The sequence below is a fragment of the Temnothorax nylanderi genome, unplaced genomic scaffold (assembly GCF_030848795.1).
Source record: "Temnothorax nylanderi isolate EJ_2023f unplaced genomic scaffold, tnyl_v1.0 TNYL_tig0003_pilon, whole genome shotgun sequence".
NCBI classification, from domain to species: Eukaryota; Metazoa; Arthropoda; class Insecta; order Hymenoptera; family Formicidae; genus Temnothorax; species Temnothorax nylanderi.
In genome coordinates, this window is record NW_027249065.1 from 483,216 (window position 1) to 497,782 (window position 14,567).

The window sequence follows — 14,567 nt, forward strand, 5'->3', positions numbered from 1 at the left end:
AAGGAATGCTTAGTTTCTTTTCTTCTATATGATCTATTATATAAACAATTTATTTGCCACTCAAAATTATATTTCATTTATTGTTTAGTGTTTAATTATATTAACTGTGTATTCATATGCGACCGATTGTAGCGAGAAGCGGAGAGTAATTTTTAATGTGGTGCATACATAACAGCGAAACCTTTTTATATATATAATATATAAGATTTCGTCATTATGCATATTAAACTCTCAGAAAAAATAAAGAAGAAAATATAAAATTGTGCCATGACTGCAATAACCTTCTGTAATTACGCGCTTAAATCACTGTCAGCGGAGTTATTGCAGCGGAATACTTTCCACGCGGCCGAATGCGCTAGCGAATGCTCGAATCCTGGCAGAGCGTCAGGTTATCCAACTTTCCGCAATCCTGACAAATTTCTTTTCCTTCCTTCCAAATTTTGGTACGCGCATTATTTTCGATTCATCGTGAAAATCGATGACGCGACTACTCTCGCGACGTTCGAAACTTCAAAAAACGTTCAACTCGCCGCAAACATGAAATCGGCAGACTTTAAGGGCAATAACACACTAAACTAAAGCGAAAGAAAAATTATGTCAAACGAACTACCGCATTACACACACACATAACAAAATAGATTTTAAATTTTTATTAAGCTAAAAGCGCAAGCTCTTTCTTATTATCTTCCTTTCATTTTTATTTTAGAAATGTTCACATTTCAGTTCGCCATTAACTCACTTCTGGAATTAATTAAAAATTCTTATTGAAGCATACATCCGCGAATCGTATAAACTTCCATGAAATCTTAGATCTCTTTAAGACTCTTTTTCCTTGACTCACCTTATCTTCATTAATTATAAATTGTTTCAGCTGTTTGTTTGCCAAATCTTCCTTGTACGACTTAATATGCTTTTAACGATTCTTTAAAAATGCGAGCAACATAGCTATCAGCTTTGAATGACCATTTCTTCTTTTACGTTTCTAACCTAATAGAATTCAGGTCGGCTCTCGTTATCATGAGTGAAATTCTACGGAAGAAACCGGCAATCTCGGCGAAATAATTGGCTCCATTACAAGCTTAATGCGAGCCGAAATTATGATGGTAGAACTTTTGGCGGCATATGCTGGCAGTCTCAATTTTCCATGGCAACGTGCTTTTCCGTGATCTCTCGAAAATTTCCTTCTACCTTCGTCCGCGATGCTCTCTTTCACGTACTTTCCAACCTTCCGCGCGTTCTCGTTTCACCCGACGCGAAATCGACAGCGGCGACCGCGACGGTCGGAGGATTCCCGGCGCGTGACGTGCCCCGAAATTCTGGGTTTTAATTGCGCCCCGGATATTTCGGCGGGAGAGGGCGGAAGGCATTAATGGACCGAATCCGAGGTGGAGCGTGGAGCTGCAGCGCGACGTGCTGGTGCAACGCGTGCACTCGGACAACAGGGCGGATGTTTAATTGAGCATTCGGTCGCGCCCGCCCGAACGCGAATGTCTCTCATAATCCGGCGTGCCAATTAACGCTATTAGAGACATCGAGCGCGCCAGCACGCACCCGACCGACAGCGGTCCACGATAAATCCGATAATTGATTGTGGATCGACGCATGTGCGACGACCCATTGCGAAAAATTCAAGGCTTACAATTACCTCGCGAAAACGAATCGTCGTTAGCGAGTATGAGAATTGTTAAGAATAACATTTGAGGAAGAGTTGTAGAGAATTTAATATTAAGAGATTATAATCTTCCGTGACGTCACAAACGACGAAGCAGATGAAAGATACAAATCATTCTCCATTTCTCTTTTTTTTTGTGCAATAAAGTGGACAAAATGTATAAAAATGGATTTTCTATTAAAAATAATTGCTTCAGGTACTATAAATCTATATTCAATTTGCTGTTATTCAGATAATAAACTCAGATATTAAACACTTGTGTATAAATTACGCGATAGTATTTCGAAAGCATAACAGTTACCACATTGGATTTAATTATTAGTCCACCGAGTGATTAATTGCCCGGAGAATTATGGCTCTTGGCTATTGTCCCGTTGTAAACACACGCGGTATTCCATGTCAAACGCGAGTAAAATTTAGTAATTTTTCGCTTCAGCGATCACAAGCGCAACCATTTCAATCGATTCTACTCATTGCGTCCTAATTTCATTTGTCACGTAAGCGGATTTGCAGAACGCTCGTATCAATTATAATTATTATCCCGATTTTTCCACCTCCATAATCTTTTTTAAAATTACGCAATTGTTCATTGTGTGCAATTCGCGTGTGACATTTGACGCAAATCGATATTTGCATCCTCAATGTGACTCCTCGTTTAATTACGATCGAGAAAAGTCACGTACGTGTTCGATCTAATTGAAAATTAATCCCCTTCGTGCTGAACAATGCGATCGCGAAAACGCGCGAAACTTATTCCGGATTCATGTGTCGCCAGAAGATCGCGTTTCAGCAAAGTAAATGGGAATTCGAATCGCATCGATCGAGGAAAAAGAAAGAAAAATACAAGTAGAAAGCCTCTCGAAATTGCCCATAATATATAATCGGACTTATGTCGAAGTAAAACTCAACGCTGCTCCATCATTCACTATTCATCATCGATGTGTACAGACTCGCTGAATTACCTATCTGAATTTGATTTATTTTGTCGGAATTCTATTTTGCTTAATAAGAAAAGTCTCTCTCATCCATCTCACGGTTAGCAACTCGCAGCCCATCGCTCAAAGGTTAAATTCATTATTTGCAAAGGCTGTTCCAACCATTTATAAATTATCAACGAGTAATCTGTGTATTTTTCGCTTACGAGTGCCTTATACGTGCAGCGCAGCCTTATCGCGGTTCGTCGTGCTGAAAATCATTGACGCTCGAAAAATTCATCTCGCATCTAAACTAAACTCGCGTCTTGCGAAACGAGAAAGCCCCTTTTGATTCTTTTCCTTCCCTTATCCTATTTTCTCGACAAGGATAGAACGAACGAATGAACGAACGAACGAACGAACGGATGGACGGACGGACGAACGAACGTAGGGGCGCGGAAAACTTCGAGTAATAGTCGAAAGTTTATAGAGTCTAACCGGAGGAAAGTAACTGGTTTATGGGAAAACTTTCGCCACGTCCTCACACGGAAAATTTACGTTTGCAGCGCTTCCGGAGAGGGGACCGGAAATCACAGGCCTGTCCTCGCACTACATCGTCGGCGAGAACGTGACTGCCAACTGCAGTGCCTGGCCGTCCGTGCCTAAGGCCAATCTACGTTGGACCATCAACGGCGAACCGGTAAAGTACCTTTCCGCATCCCCGGCGCTAGTCAACTTCCCCGAGGCCTCGTTCGCTGTACCGGTGTATTACACCGCCGGCGCGGCGTCTACGTGCTCGCCCGGTTGCGGAAAATGGTTTTGTGTGTTCTTTAGATCGAAACTTTATACAGACGAAGCCGTATTAGTTTATCTTCGCGTGGAGAAAGAGCCGAAAGTGGACGGTACCGTTGCTCCAGTTACATTTGCTTTGTTACATTTGCTTAAAGAAGACGAAATTAATACATGCATAAAGGCTTTACATGAGAAAATCCGATATACAACAGATGCAATGTGTACAAACGTAGCTGAGTAAGATTTACTTCTTTTGCTGGAACGCAATCAAAAAGTTGACATTTTAATTTAAATGTTGAAAAGCTAGAAGAATTTATAACTTTATAATTCGTAATTCAAGTAATAAAAAAAAACAGAAATCCAAGACATCTATTTAATGAAATGAAAAGGAGATTTGTAAAAAGATGTTTTATGAAAATTCTATTTTACTAAATTCTGTATGTAAAAAAATTTTATTTTCTAACATCGATTATATCTGGATGGTCAAAGTTCAAATTAAATTTAAAAAAAAATTCATTTAATTATGCATGTACATACTTGAGGTACATTTCGCCGGAAGACTTAAGCTTTACATGTTAAGTAGCTCTCTAATATCATAGTTAAACTTCGCGTCACGTTTTTCACCGGGAAAAAGCGGCTTCAGTTTCGTCGACGGATCTGTCCTTAACGGGAAGGTCGGAACACCCTACACGTACACACGACGGAATTGATTGGATAGGTACACGCGTATACACTCCGATCTCGCCGGTAAGCTGCTTTCGTGGCGGAATCTGATTTCGCGTAAAGCGATAGTGTCCGCGCACGTAGACACTGGCACGGCAACGAAAGCGTTGTCGAGAGAAAATCCTGTTTCCTGTCACCGTGACGACGAAGTCGAGGCCTCGAGGCGTATGCCTCGCGCATGATTAGTGTATTCGTCGTTTCGTAAGACTCTATCTTCAAGGATTTTGTCTCATTTTATTCTTGATGAGACGAAGACGATCCAGGAAAATAGATAGAGTCTACTATCGTGTGTTAGCGAAACTTACGTCGCGAAATTTACGTTACTGCAAGCTAGAGATTGAAAACGATATAAATTCTTTTTTTAATTTTGGTAAATTTAAATCCGCCTCTAATTTTTACGAACTGAAATGCTGTATAAATATTTTTATATATATGTACAATATGATATAAATACATAAACGCATTTTTCCATACTAATATTAAAAAATATTTTTTTGAAAATTATACCAAATTTGAACTTCGCGGTTGACGATTTTTTCATGAAGTATAGACACGAGATAAATTTAAATTCGTTAAAAATGTAAAGCATACATACGTTTAATGATTACGACGGAGTTCTAACAAATTTTTCATAATGCCATGATAACTTTATGTTCGCGCATTATGATTAAATTTAATTCTTAATTTAAATTCTCCACGAGAGAGCTACGAGATAATATGCTAAACGAATATTGCGAGTAGCCTGTATAGTACTCATTCATTAAAGTATGCACGGGATAACGAGATTAGTGAGCCAAAACGTGCAGTATCCTTTGATCAATTTAGAGTCAATTTTACCTTAGCGAAAATTCGATTGGTCTCGCCACATCCCTTCGCATTTTTTTAATCCTTAAGATCAAATGTTTCGATACGAACGCGTTGCAAATAAAGAAAATCCTTTGACGCTAAAATCAACGTGAAATGTTAAATAAACAAGAAAATTTTATTACATTATTTGCAGCTTGGTCTAATTCTTTTCCTTATATCTAAATGTTCAGCACAATTTTAAAGCTAAACTTTTCTACTTTGTCTACATATCGCGAGGGATTAGTCAATGCACGCAATTTCCTGCTTCACTATATTACTATATTCGCAACTAAAAAATATTAATACCGAGAAGAAAATATTGTGAGAACAACGCGAAGTGTAGTAATATTCGCGGAACAATCGGCGGAAGGGAAAAAACGGACGGTTTGCTGAACGGGCTCGGCGAAATGTAAAAGATTGTCGTGCAATGTGCGAAATGTGTTCCTTAGAAAAGCGTAATTTCGCGCCAAATTGATCGCCGTCCCCGGATCCAAAGCAAATCTCCGTTGAACCGTCAACAAAGCGGCGGGCAAAGTACATTTCTCTCCTTTGCCCGGAGCACTCTCGGCACTTTGATTGTCGCGGGCGTTTCTGTAAATTAGAACGGACTGCGCGCCTCGAGAAAAACGGCAAATTGCTCGCAGCATCGCTCGCGTTTTGTATGCAGGTCGATTAACCCTCGCGGGACTAAGTTCTGGAATTGTAACATGGCGAATTAAAACTGATTAAATTATCCTGCAATCTAAAACTCGTATCTAAAACTTTATATTATTCTTTATTCAGTACTAGACTTTACACCTTTCCCTCCTTTTTAGCTTTTAAGATATCCGTTTTCTAATATAAAATTTTACTTTGTTTGAATAATTTTATAAATAAAAAATGATTCAATTAAAAGCAAGTAATTCGATTAAAAATTTAAATGCTTACATATTTGTCGATTTGTTTTAACGTCAAAGTAATGCAATCTCTTTAATGTTGTATATATTTTAAACCTGCTAAAATTCATTCCAATTTATAACACCATGCATATGTTAAAGTTTAATACTTAAACAAATGTTATTAACAAGTTAACAGTAATTAATAATATTTTATCGATAAATAATGCCAAACTGTTTATGCGCTTTACGAAAAATACTTGCTATTTTATTATACACTGCTAAATTATATTTTGTTCGATGTAATTACTAGCGACAGACGTACTACGCGATGCATGTGTTTGCGAATTTATTACGACATTTTATTTTTCCGGCAGTAAAAGACAATCCCGCGTAAACTCTTTATTGCGTTTTTTATCTTTTCCTTCCGTAGAATCAATGTAAATTTTCTTGAGGGAAATATACAAAGTTGGCGATTCTGATAAGTTTTCCCTTGTCTACTCCATTCCTATGTTTGATTTTATTTCGCAGTTGGACACGGTATTACTTCGCGAATAATTCGAATTTACGATTTCGAGGAGATGAGAAGAGCATCGATGCGGCTTTATCGTCCGCTTCACAAAAAAATATATACATGGAATTGAAATTTTTTTTATATTTTACGTATATCACATTGATCGTACGTCACAAGAGTTATACATGTCCTGCCGGTACACGTATAGCTGTTACGGCAATTTTACTTCGCCCTCGTGCACCGCTCGATATAAGTTCGCAAATAATTTGAATTTACGATTTGTACAGGATAGGAAAGGCATCGATACGAACGAACTTTATCGTTCGTTCCGGGCAGGGAAAAAGTGGAAACAAGATTTTTTCGCGTTCTCCGGCAGAACGATGGTTCGATCGTAAGTTATCGTGCATTGTACGGTAAAGCCGGCCGGCCGACACAATGGCTGGTTGCGTGTCTTTTTATTAACATACGAGCCGAAACTGCAATCGCGGTCGATATAGTGACATATGGCCACGCTGAAAAGCACCCATGCGCCACTTTTTATACGTAATGGCTCGAATCCGACGTCGGTCGCACGTCTTTTTTTTCTCCGATGCGGGGTGATATACGGGCGACTGGCATCGGGCGAGATGGGAATTTAATGCGAGCCCATATTTGAATGATACGACGCTTTTTCAGCGACTAGCGCAATGGTAATAGTCTTTCTTTATTATTACGCTCCTACGCGAACAATTTTCAGCCATTTTTCAAGCGAGTCACGCCAAAGTCGCGCGGAAGTTTCCGACGATCCGAAATAATTCCTCCAGTTCGATTCAGATGCAGGCCGACTCGTAAAATGACATATAATTTAACCTATCGTGTTCTTATCTAAGTATATGTAAAATTATTAAGTTATTGCTATGATTAATACAATTCACTCTTCTCTTCTAGCAGTTATTATCTTACACACAGTGCAATCATTCTCTTGCGATAACTGCTAATATAAATTTCTTGAATGTATAACAGATAAATTTAAAGAGTAATCAATTATTAAAATTAAAGCATAATAAATAACTGAAAAATAGGTAAAATTTTATGCGATATACATATGTATTTTTCTCTTTTTCCGCATCACGCGAGGGAAGGACCCTTTTAAGGAACAATTTGTATTCTCTGCGTAACGTGCTTGGACCCGTATAGTAAAATGGGTGTCTTTATGCGAAAGGAGGAACCGCATTTGAACGTGATTCCGAAAACGCCGTAATAAAGTCCCTTCACGGTTTTCATCGCAAATTCTCGGATTCTTGCGAATTTCACGAATGTGTACAGGGCACCGTACACATCAAAACGCATATTCAGGAAAATATAGCGAATTATTCAGCAGAAACGTAGCAAAGATTGAAATTGAACGGATTTAAGAGTCTGAAACGCTCTGCCGAGATTAGATTGTCCTAAACCACGCCGTTTCTCGGACAATTTTTTGAACTATTGGAAAAAAACTTTATTATATATCCCCCCCCTCCCCTTGGAGGATGTGATCGTCATACTGCCCGCACCCAATATTCTCTCTCGTCCTTGCCGGAAGCCTCACGCACTTTGGGAAGAAACTCTGAAAGAGACTTGTCGTAAAAGGGAGGCCGTCACTCATGCTCGAAAGTTATCAGATCCTCTTAGAACGTCATTAAAATTCACGTGAAATCCGCGGTACTTCGAATTTAAATTATCTCATTCTGAGATGTATGTCTAAAAATATACGATAGGACGTCAGGAACAGATCTTATTTCAACTCTGCAATAAAAAGTCTTTTCTGAGTGGATTTGCAGATATATGCATGTCTCGAAATGAAACAATCTAAGTTCTCGAAATATTTCTTAAATTTCTGTCGTTGAAGAAGAGAAAGGACGAAAAGCTTATTCAACATCCTTTTTAAGATAAATTTCAAGATTAGTTTTAAGAGCTGATAAAACGATACACGAAATCCCAAAAGATGATAAACACAACAAGGCAATTGATTCTAAATCCTACTACCGCTTCGTTTTTCTCCTCAAAAGCGAAGGATTTCCTCGTATCGGGCACGACTTTTAGCGGAAGGTCGTAACTCCACGCGCGCGCCCTTATCCTAAGAAAGATCCCAGAGGAACCTGCAGAGCCTGGTAGGCTGACACGATCGCACCGAACGAGCCAGATCGAATTCAGACGTTCAACAGAATTAGGGAATCGATCCGCGGTGCACGATACCCGCGGGATCACCGGCGGAAAAATGCCCGCCCGTCGCTTTTCGTTACGTTTACGAGCCTCGTAAAATCCCAACGAACGAATCTATATATCTCTCTCTCGTCTCTCACATCTCCTCGTCATTTTTCCTCCGTGAGTGGCGACAGCCACTCATCTCGAAGAGCCGCTCCACGATCGCTCGCATTTCCTTCGCAGGTGACGTGCGAAATAACGCAAAGTACCTGATCGATCGCAAGACACTTCCGACATTCGTTGGAAAGATGCGAGTAAAATTATCATATAAATTCAATTTATATCAATAGGGGTACGACATTACAATGCTATAAACTTGCAAGAGGCTAAGGCTTGAATGAAATAAAACCTAGCTTTCAAACCCTTTTTTAGATCTGGATTACCAATAAAATGTCGAAAGCGCTAAAATTTATTTAACTGAGTTTCTAGCACCCAAGCGATGTTCATGCAACCGATTTTAGGTCGCACGCAAGAGAATTCAAGATTTCAAGCACAGTTATAAATCGTCTCCACAGGGAAGGAAAACCGTTCCTCCAAGATCCACCGACGAGAAAATTGTCCCTGGCACTCGCGTGTTCGATTACTGCCGACTTCATATGTAACACGAGGTTCGTCTTCGCATGGGATCGTCTGCGCACCGTGTATATCGCCGGCCAGACTCATGGGAACCATATAACGTTCACCGTTATACACGCGCGTACTACATGTATTCCGCGCGGTCCATCGGGAGTTCTGACGTTAGGTTCAAAAACACCGCTGGGAGATTACCCGATAAACAATGGCGAAGTCAACTCGTACGAGCCGCAACGTACGTGAGAGCATTTCTGATCATCGCACTGATCAGCGGCTTTTAACCGTTGGTTATTTGCAAAGTTTCATGAATTTGTACAAATTTTCACCGCGAATTTCTAGCAGTTCTTTTATAGGAAAATGTATACATAATAGTCGCATATATATAATCTATTTTTATTAATATATAAATATCTTTTCATATGTAGAATACTTATGTTAGTATCTAATCAACGGGAAAAATATTTCTCGAAAAAAGTTTTCCTGCATAAATATAAATATAAAAGAAATTAACAATTTCTAATTGTGAATGATTAAAAGAGATAGGAGCGTTTCGCGAATTTACCTCTCGGAAATAAAATATGTCAATGTGCCATTACACAAGCAGGATAATACAAAGTATTATAAACGATACGATGTATAAGAGTATAAGATCCAAGATACAGAGAGCACACGATATTTTTCGTTATTTAAAACTTCACCCGATCGCCGTTGGGAAATCATCTATAAACACGATAGTAACTCGATATAGTAAGCAAGAGGATGAAACGGTTGACCCAGTTTTACGATCTAAATAGTGATAGAGGCAACGAGCACGGTTTATCGATTGTAGTTCCAGTCATTGTTCCTCTTTCTGTTACATGACTTCCGTCGTTTTTAGTACCATCCAGCGTCCTGGAATTTTTTTAACACCGCGAAATGTTCCCGTGTCTTTTGAAGGGATATGATGCAACGTTCGGGAAGAGTGACAGGTGCGTCCAATGTAATGTAATCCTTTCGTGAAAAATGCGCTTTCTGACGAGCGTGGACACTTCTATTTCATCGATACCATTCTGTCTCGATAAACGATGACAGGATTTTCAGTTTGCTATGTCGCGCGCGCGTGCCTTTCGAATAATTTCCTATGCTCAAAAAAGAAGGAACAGGGGAAAGACGAATATTCGAAATTCATTATTGTCGAAAGCGACGAGAAGAGGCGAGCTTGAAGAGAAAAGGGCGACAAGGGAATCGTGAATCGCGCGAGCGGAAAGGGCGCGGGAGGATCGAATGGTAAGGGCGGCGGTCTCGAGGGACCTCTTTGCCGGGGACAGCTTTGATCGTGTTTTCGTCGATGGGGAAAATTCGAAACGCTTTCGCGAGAAACGTGGCCTAAGCCACGACACCCTCTTCATTGCGAGGGAAATAAAGAAATAAGAATTAAGGATCGCACGTGCGCATTGCACAATGTGAGCTATGCCAGGTACTTTTTCCTCCGACTTGTCTTGCCGTCTCCTTTTTCTTTTTTTTTTTTTGTGTCGCGCCCTTTTGCCGTTTGCTCCGATTTCTTGCACGTCGGGTAGTTCGCCTGCGCGATGCGTGTTGGTTTTTCTTTGACGTTTTTAGGTTCATTAGCAAACGTCAAAGTTAAAACTCGACGTCGTAAAAGTTGCTATTGGTGTTTGTGTAAAAAGTTTCAAAAAACGTCGTACTATTTTTGGACCGCCTACGTTTAAACCGCGAAAGTTTAATGCAGGAAAACTCAATTTCGAACTAGTCAAAGAATCTGTAGGGAAAAACGCAAGCAATCTCAGATATGTGTTGCACTACCAACGCAATAATTGCATGTTGGGTATAAATGGTATAATTATGTGATAGTTTTAAAAGATCTGTTATAATATTAGTGTTATAACATTTAGATCTGTATACTATACCTAACAATAAGTTCAGAATTCATAAAATAATTATAACAATAAAATGACTATTAAGCTAACAATTTAACTTAATTAATAGACGTAGTAAAATTTCACACACACACAGCACTGTATTTCTTCTGGTTTACGCACAAATATCAATTTGAGAAACTACATAGGTCTTAAATGAAACAGAAAAGGGCAAATGCATGTACGATTTTTCGTACATCCACGAATTCGATTTAATAGAGGCCGGAATAAATGTAAAGGGCGGTTAATCTTCTTATCAGGAAATACGGCACCCCTCTGTTCGGGGGACAAAAGCAATCTACACGGGGACAACTAGAAAACAATTTATTCGGTATCGAATGGCCGCATTTTCTTGTTTTCCTCGAAGTTGATTACGTGTCCGACCGATCGATCGATCGAACACCCCTATCGTCTCTGCGTAGTCTCGCTACAGTAAGTCCCCTCCTTAATTTCTATCACGGGACCCGATGACAAATAGCACGATACAGAGAAAGAAAAAGCAACGGGCTCCATTGATTGGATGGGAAATGAAATTATTAATATCTTGCTGTCCGCGGGATCGCGACGCCATGATATTCATCAGGGACGGAAAATCGGACGGGCGGACTCGCTTTCTCGATTCGTTGGGCATAAAGTAAACTAAAAGATTTGATTAATTCCGACACAGTCGGGTAGAGAGCAATATACGGAGAGAGAGAAAGAATCCAATTCACCTACAATAGAATTATCTAGTTATCCAAGATTGTGCAGATTAATTCAGCAATGTGTTACCTAACTCGTATAAAGTACCATGCATGTGTAGAAAATTTGTAATTACTTTTAAATGAGAACATTAATGTTAACTATTGTACGAAATGCAACTCATCTAAACAATGTATAATTGTTATGCATGGCAATATGAATTTAGTTTCAATCGGTTTCCAATCTAACTATTGTGTGCAACTACATTATAAATATTTCATTGTGTACTACTACTCCAGATAGTTCACAATACCGACAATTTAGCAACTAAACAATTCAACATAACGATAAATTAACACTAATTCATACTACCTGATATTATTTGTAATAAATACCTCATAGGATTGACATCTTCTACAGCTGTTACAATTATAGAGGCAATTCAATAATTACGAGCATTAATTCGACATGATAAAGTTTATTTGAACGTAAACGTAAGGTCACATTCTATATGCTACATTTCGCTCGCTATCATTTTTCATAATCCATCTTGTGAGCTCTATTACACGCGTTATGTAAGACTGGCTTCTACCTTCCCTATCTTACATCCTCCTTGTTACCCACATCCCTCGGGACCACATTGATTCGTCTAAGCGGTAATCCGGCGGGTCTAATACTCTTCGCCTCGACATGTTAACCGATTCCTATTAATAGCCCTGGTCACATTTGAACACTGCAGATTATCAACTAATTGGATTAGCAGTATTAATATCGACCATATCGACACACAGGGGGCATACCCCTCATTAGATTCACTCAATATTGCACGGCGATATTCCCCATTGCGGATCGGACCGTGTACACAAACGCACACAGGCACACGCGACGCCCACGTACAACATAGGTCCCGCGTGCCGTAAACCCTGTCACGTAGCTGCCGGCATAATGGTCAGCGCGGGTGTTTCCTTGTGGACATACGCAAGTAGAGGCACGCGTGCACGCTCGGGCTCGTCATGCACGTGCTCGGGGAGGAGGCAAATTCCGCGATCCGACGCACGTGACCGGAAGTAAACACGAAATCACGGGTCGCGAGCATCGTTAACGCGGAAGGAAGACCCTAGCCTGATTATTGCATTGACTCGTCCACGCACGTGCGCTGATTATTATCGCCATTCGCGATTCCCGCGCGCGACTGCTAATGATCGACGTGTGTCTCATCCGTGCATTGTCTTCGGCCGATATAATGCGTGTTTGATATAAATACAACCGCGTGCTGAATATCGCATTGTGTTTCGCGACGTATTCACCGTCGGGCGTTGCCCGACATACGATCCTCGTTTAAACTACCGATAATAAAGTATGCGCGGAAATCATGTATGCAAAGCGAGAATCGTCGCTAATAAATGATTAATTAATATTCATATATTAATACAGCAGAAATATAATAGGAGTTATATGAAAATTGTCGTTTTACCGCAGTATTTACATATTGGAACTTTAATAAAGATTTTCATTCTCACACACACACACACACACACAGAACACACCAAACATTACTTTGTTAATTCACCAGATTAATATGGTGGCGTTATGTATCCAACAACATCTGCTGCAGCGCGCGAAATATACACATTACGGAAGAAAGCCGCCGCGAAATTACTGCGCGATTCCAATCTGAACGACTGATAGATTTTTGGAAACCAGCTTCTCGCGCCTCGTTGAACATTTCGAGTAAACGTACGGCTGTCCTTCTTCTCGACCGTTCGCGGAACATTTGCTCGGGTTACGTCCGCCGGGAAACCGCAGTACGATAATCAATTCACCCGAAGACAGGAAGTGAGATCCGTTTTACTCGGCGAGCTTCGAATTCTCGAAGAATAATATGCACGGACCGAAACATAACATCGAGGAAAAGATCTGTATGTTCAACGGCTCGAGTTAAAAAGACAATGATTCTGGAATTCAGCGGAATTTTATATTTTGCTGCATTATATTAAACGTGGATTCATTAAATAGATATACGTTAATCGATAAATATAATAGTTATCGGATATAATTCTAATAATTCAGAAGCTGAAACCATGAAAATATGACAAATCGTGTAAGATTTGCATAACCAATAATAGACTATTGTAAATTATAGGTAATATGAGTTAAATAGAAAGATATTAAAAATTCAAGCGATAACAATAGGATCAAATAACATTTCGCAACTCGTCCGACAACCTCGCGCTTATTCAATATCGGAGAGGTGCTCCGCCGCCGCCGTAGCTCCCCTTGAAAATTTCCTCGACACTCAATTCCAAAAGTTCTTGTTATGCAAATATACTTCCCGTAGCTCAACGAGTATTTATGTTAACTTCATTGCAACTGGCCTCGTAACTTCGCCTATGCAGTACTTTCAGCCGTGCGACTTTGCTTCTAGGAATCAGCAATTTTCCGTGAAAGGAAAGAAAACACTGATTGCGCGGAGGATCTCGTAGAAGAGTTTAATAAACTTCCTCGAATCGCATTCCGCTCTAATTCCGTCGTATAAAATACTGACGTAAAATGTAGGAAAGTTACATTCGAGTAGCAGTATGAAAATTAAAGCGCGAGACACATAAGAACATGAAACATGAAACATGGAATATGGAATGCATTTAATAATCAGAATTTTAAAACGATTGTATTTTGAAAGAAAGATGACTGTGTGCTGCAGTAGCTCCGCAATAATACAATCATGACGTTAAAGTGTAGCCTCCCTTTATTTTCGTTATTCTGAAACTCATTTAGCGGAGAAACTGCAACGTCGTTCTCTGAATGTTTAAAAGAGCTAGAGGATGCGCATTTTGGAGG

The 14,567-nt window shown here is 39.7% G+C and overlaps 1 protein-coding gene across 3 annotated transcripts in view; it reads left to right on the forward strand.

Annotated features, from left to right (window-relative positions):
- LOC139770678 (uncharacterized) overlaps window positions 1-14,567 on the forward strand; it is a 194,609-nt gene that overhangs the window by 141,360 nt on the left and 38,682 nt on the right. For all 3 annotated transcript variants that reach the window (XM_071702785.1, XM_071702794.1, XM_071702804.1), the window contains one exon: window positions 3,153-3,286. In XM_071702785.1, the coding sequence (XP_071558886.1) occupies window positions 3,153-3,286 (134 nt within the window). The remainder of the gene's footprint in view (window positions 1-3,152; window positions 3,287-14,567) is intronic.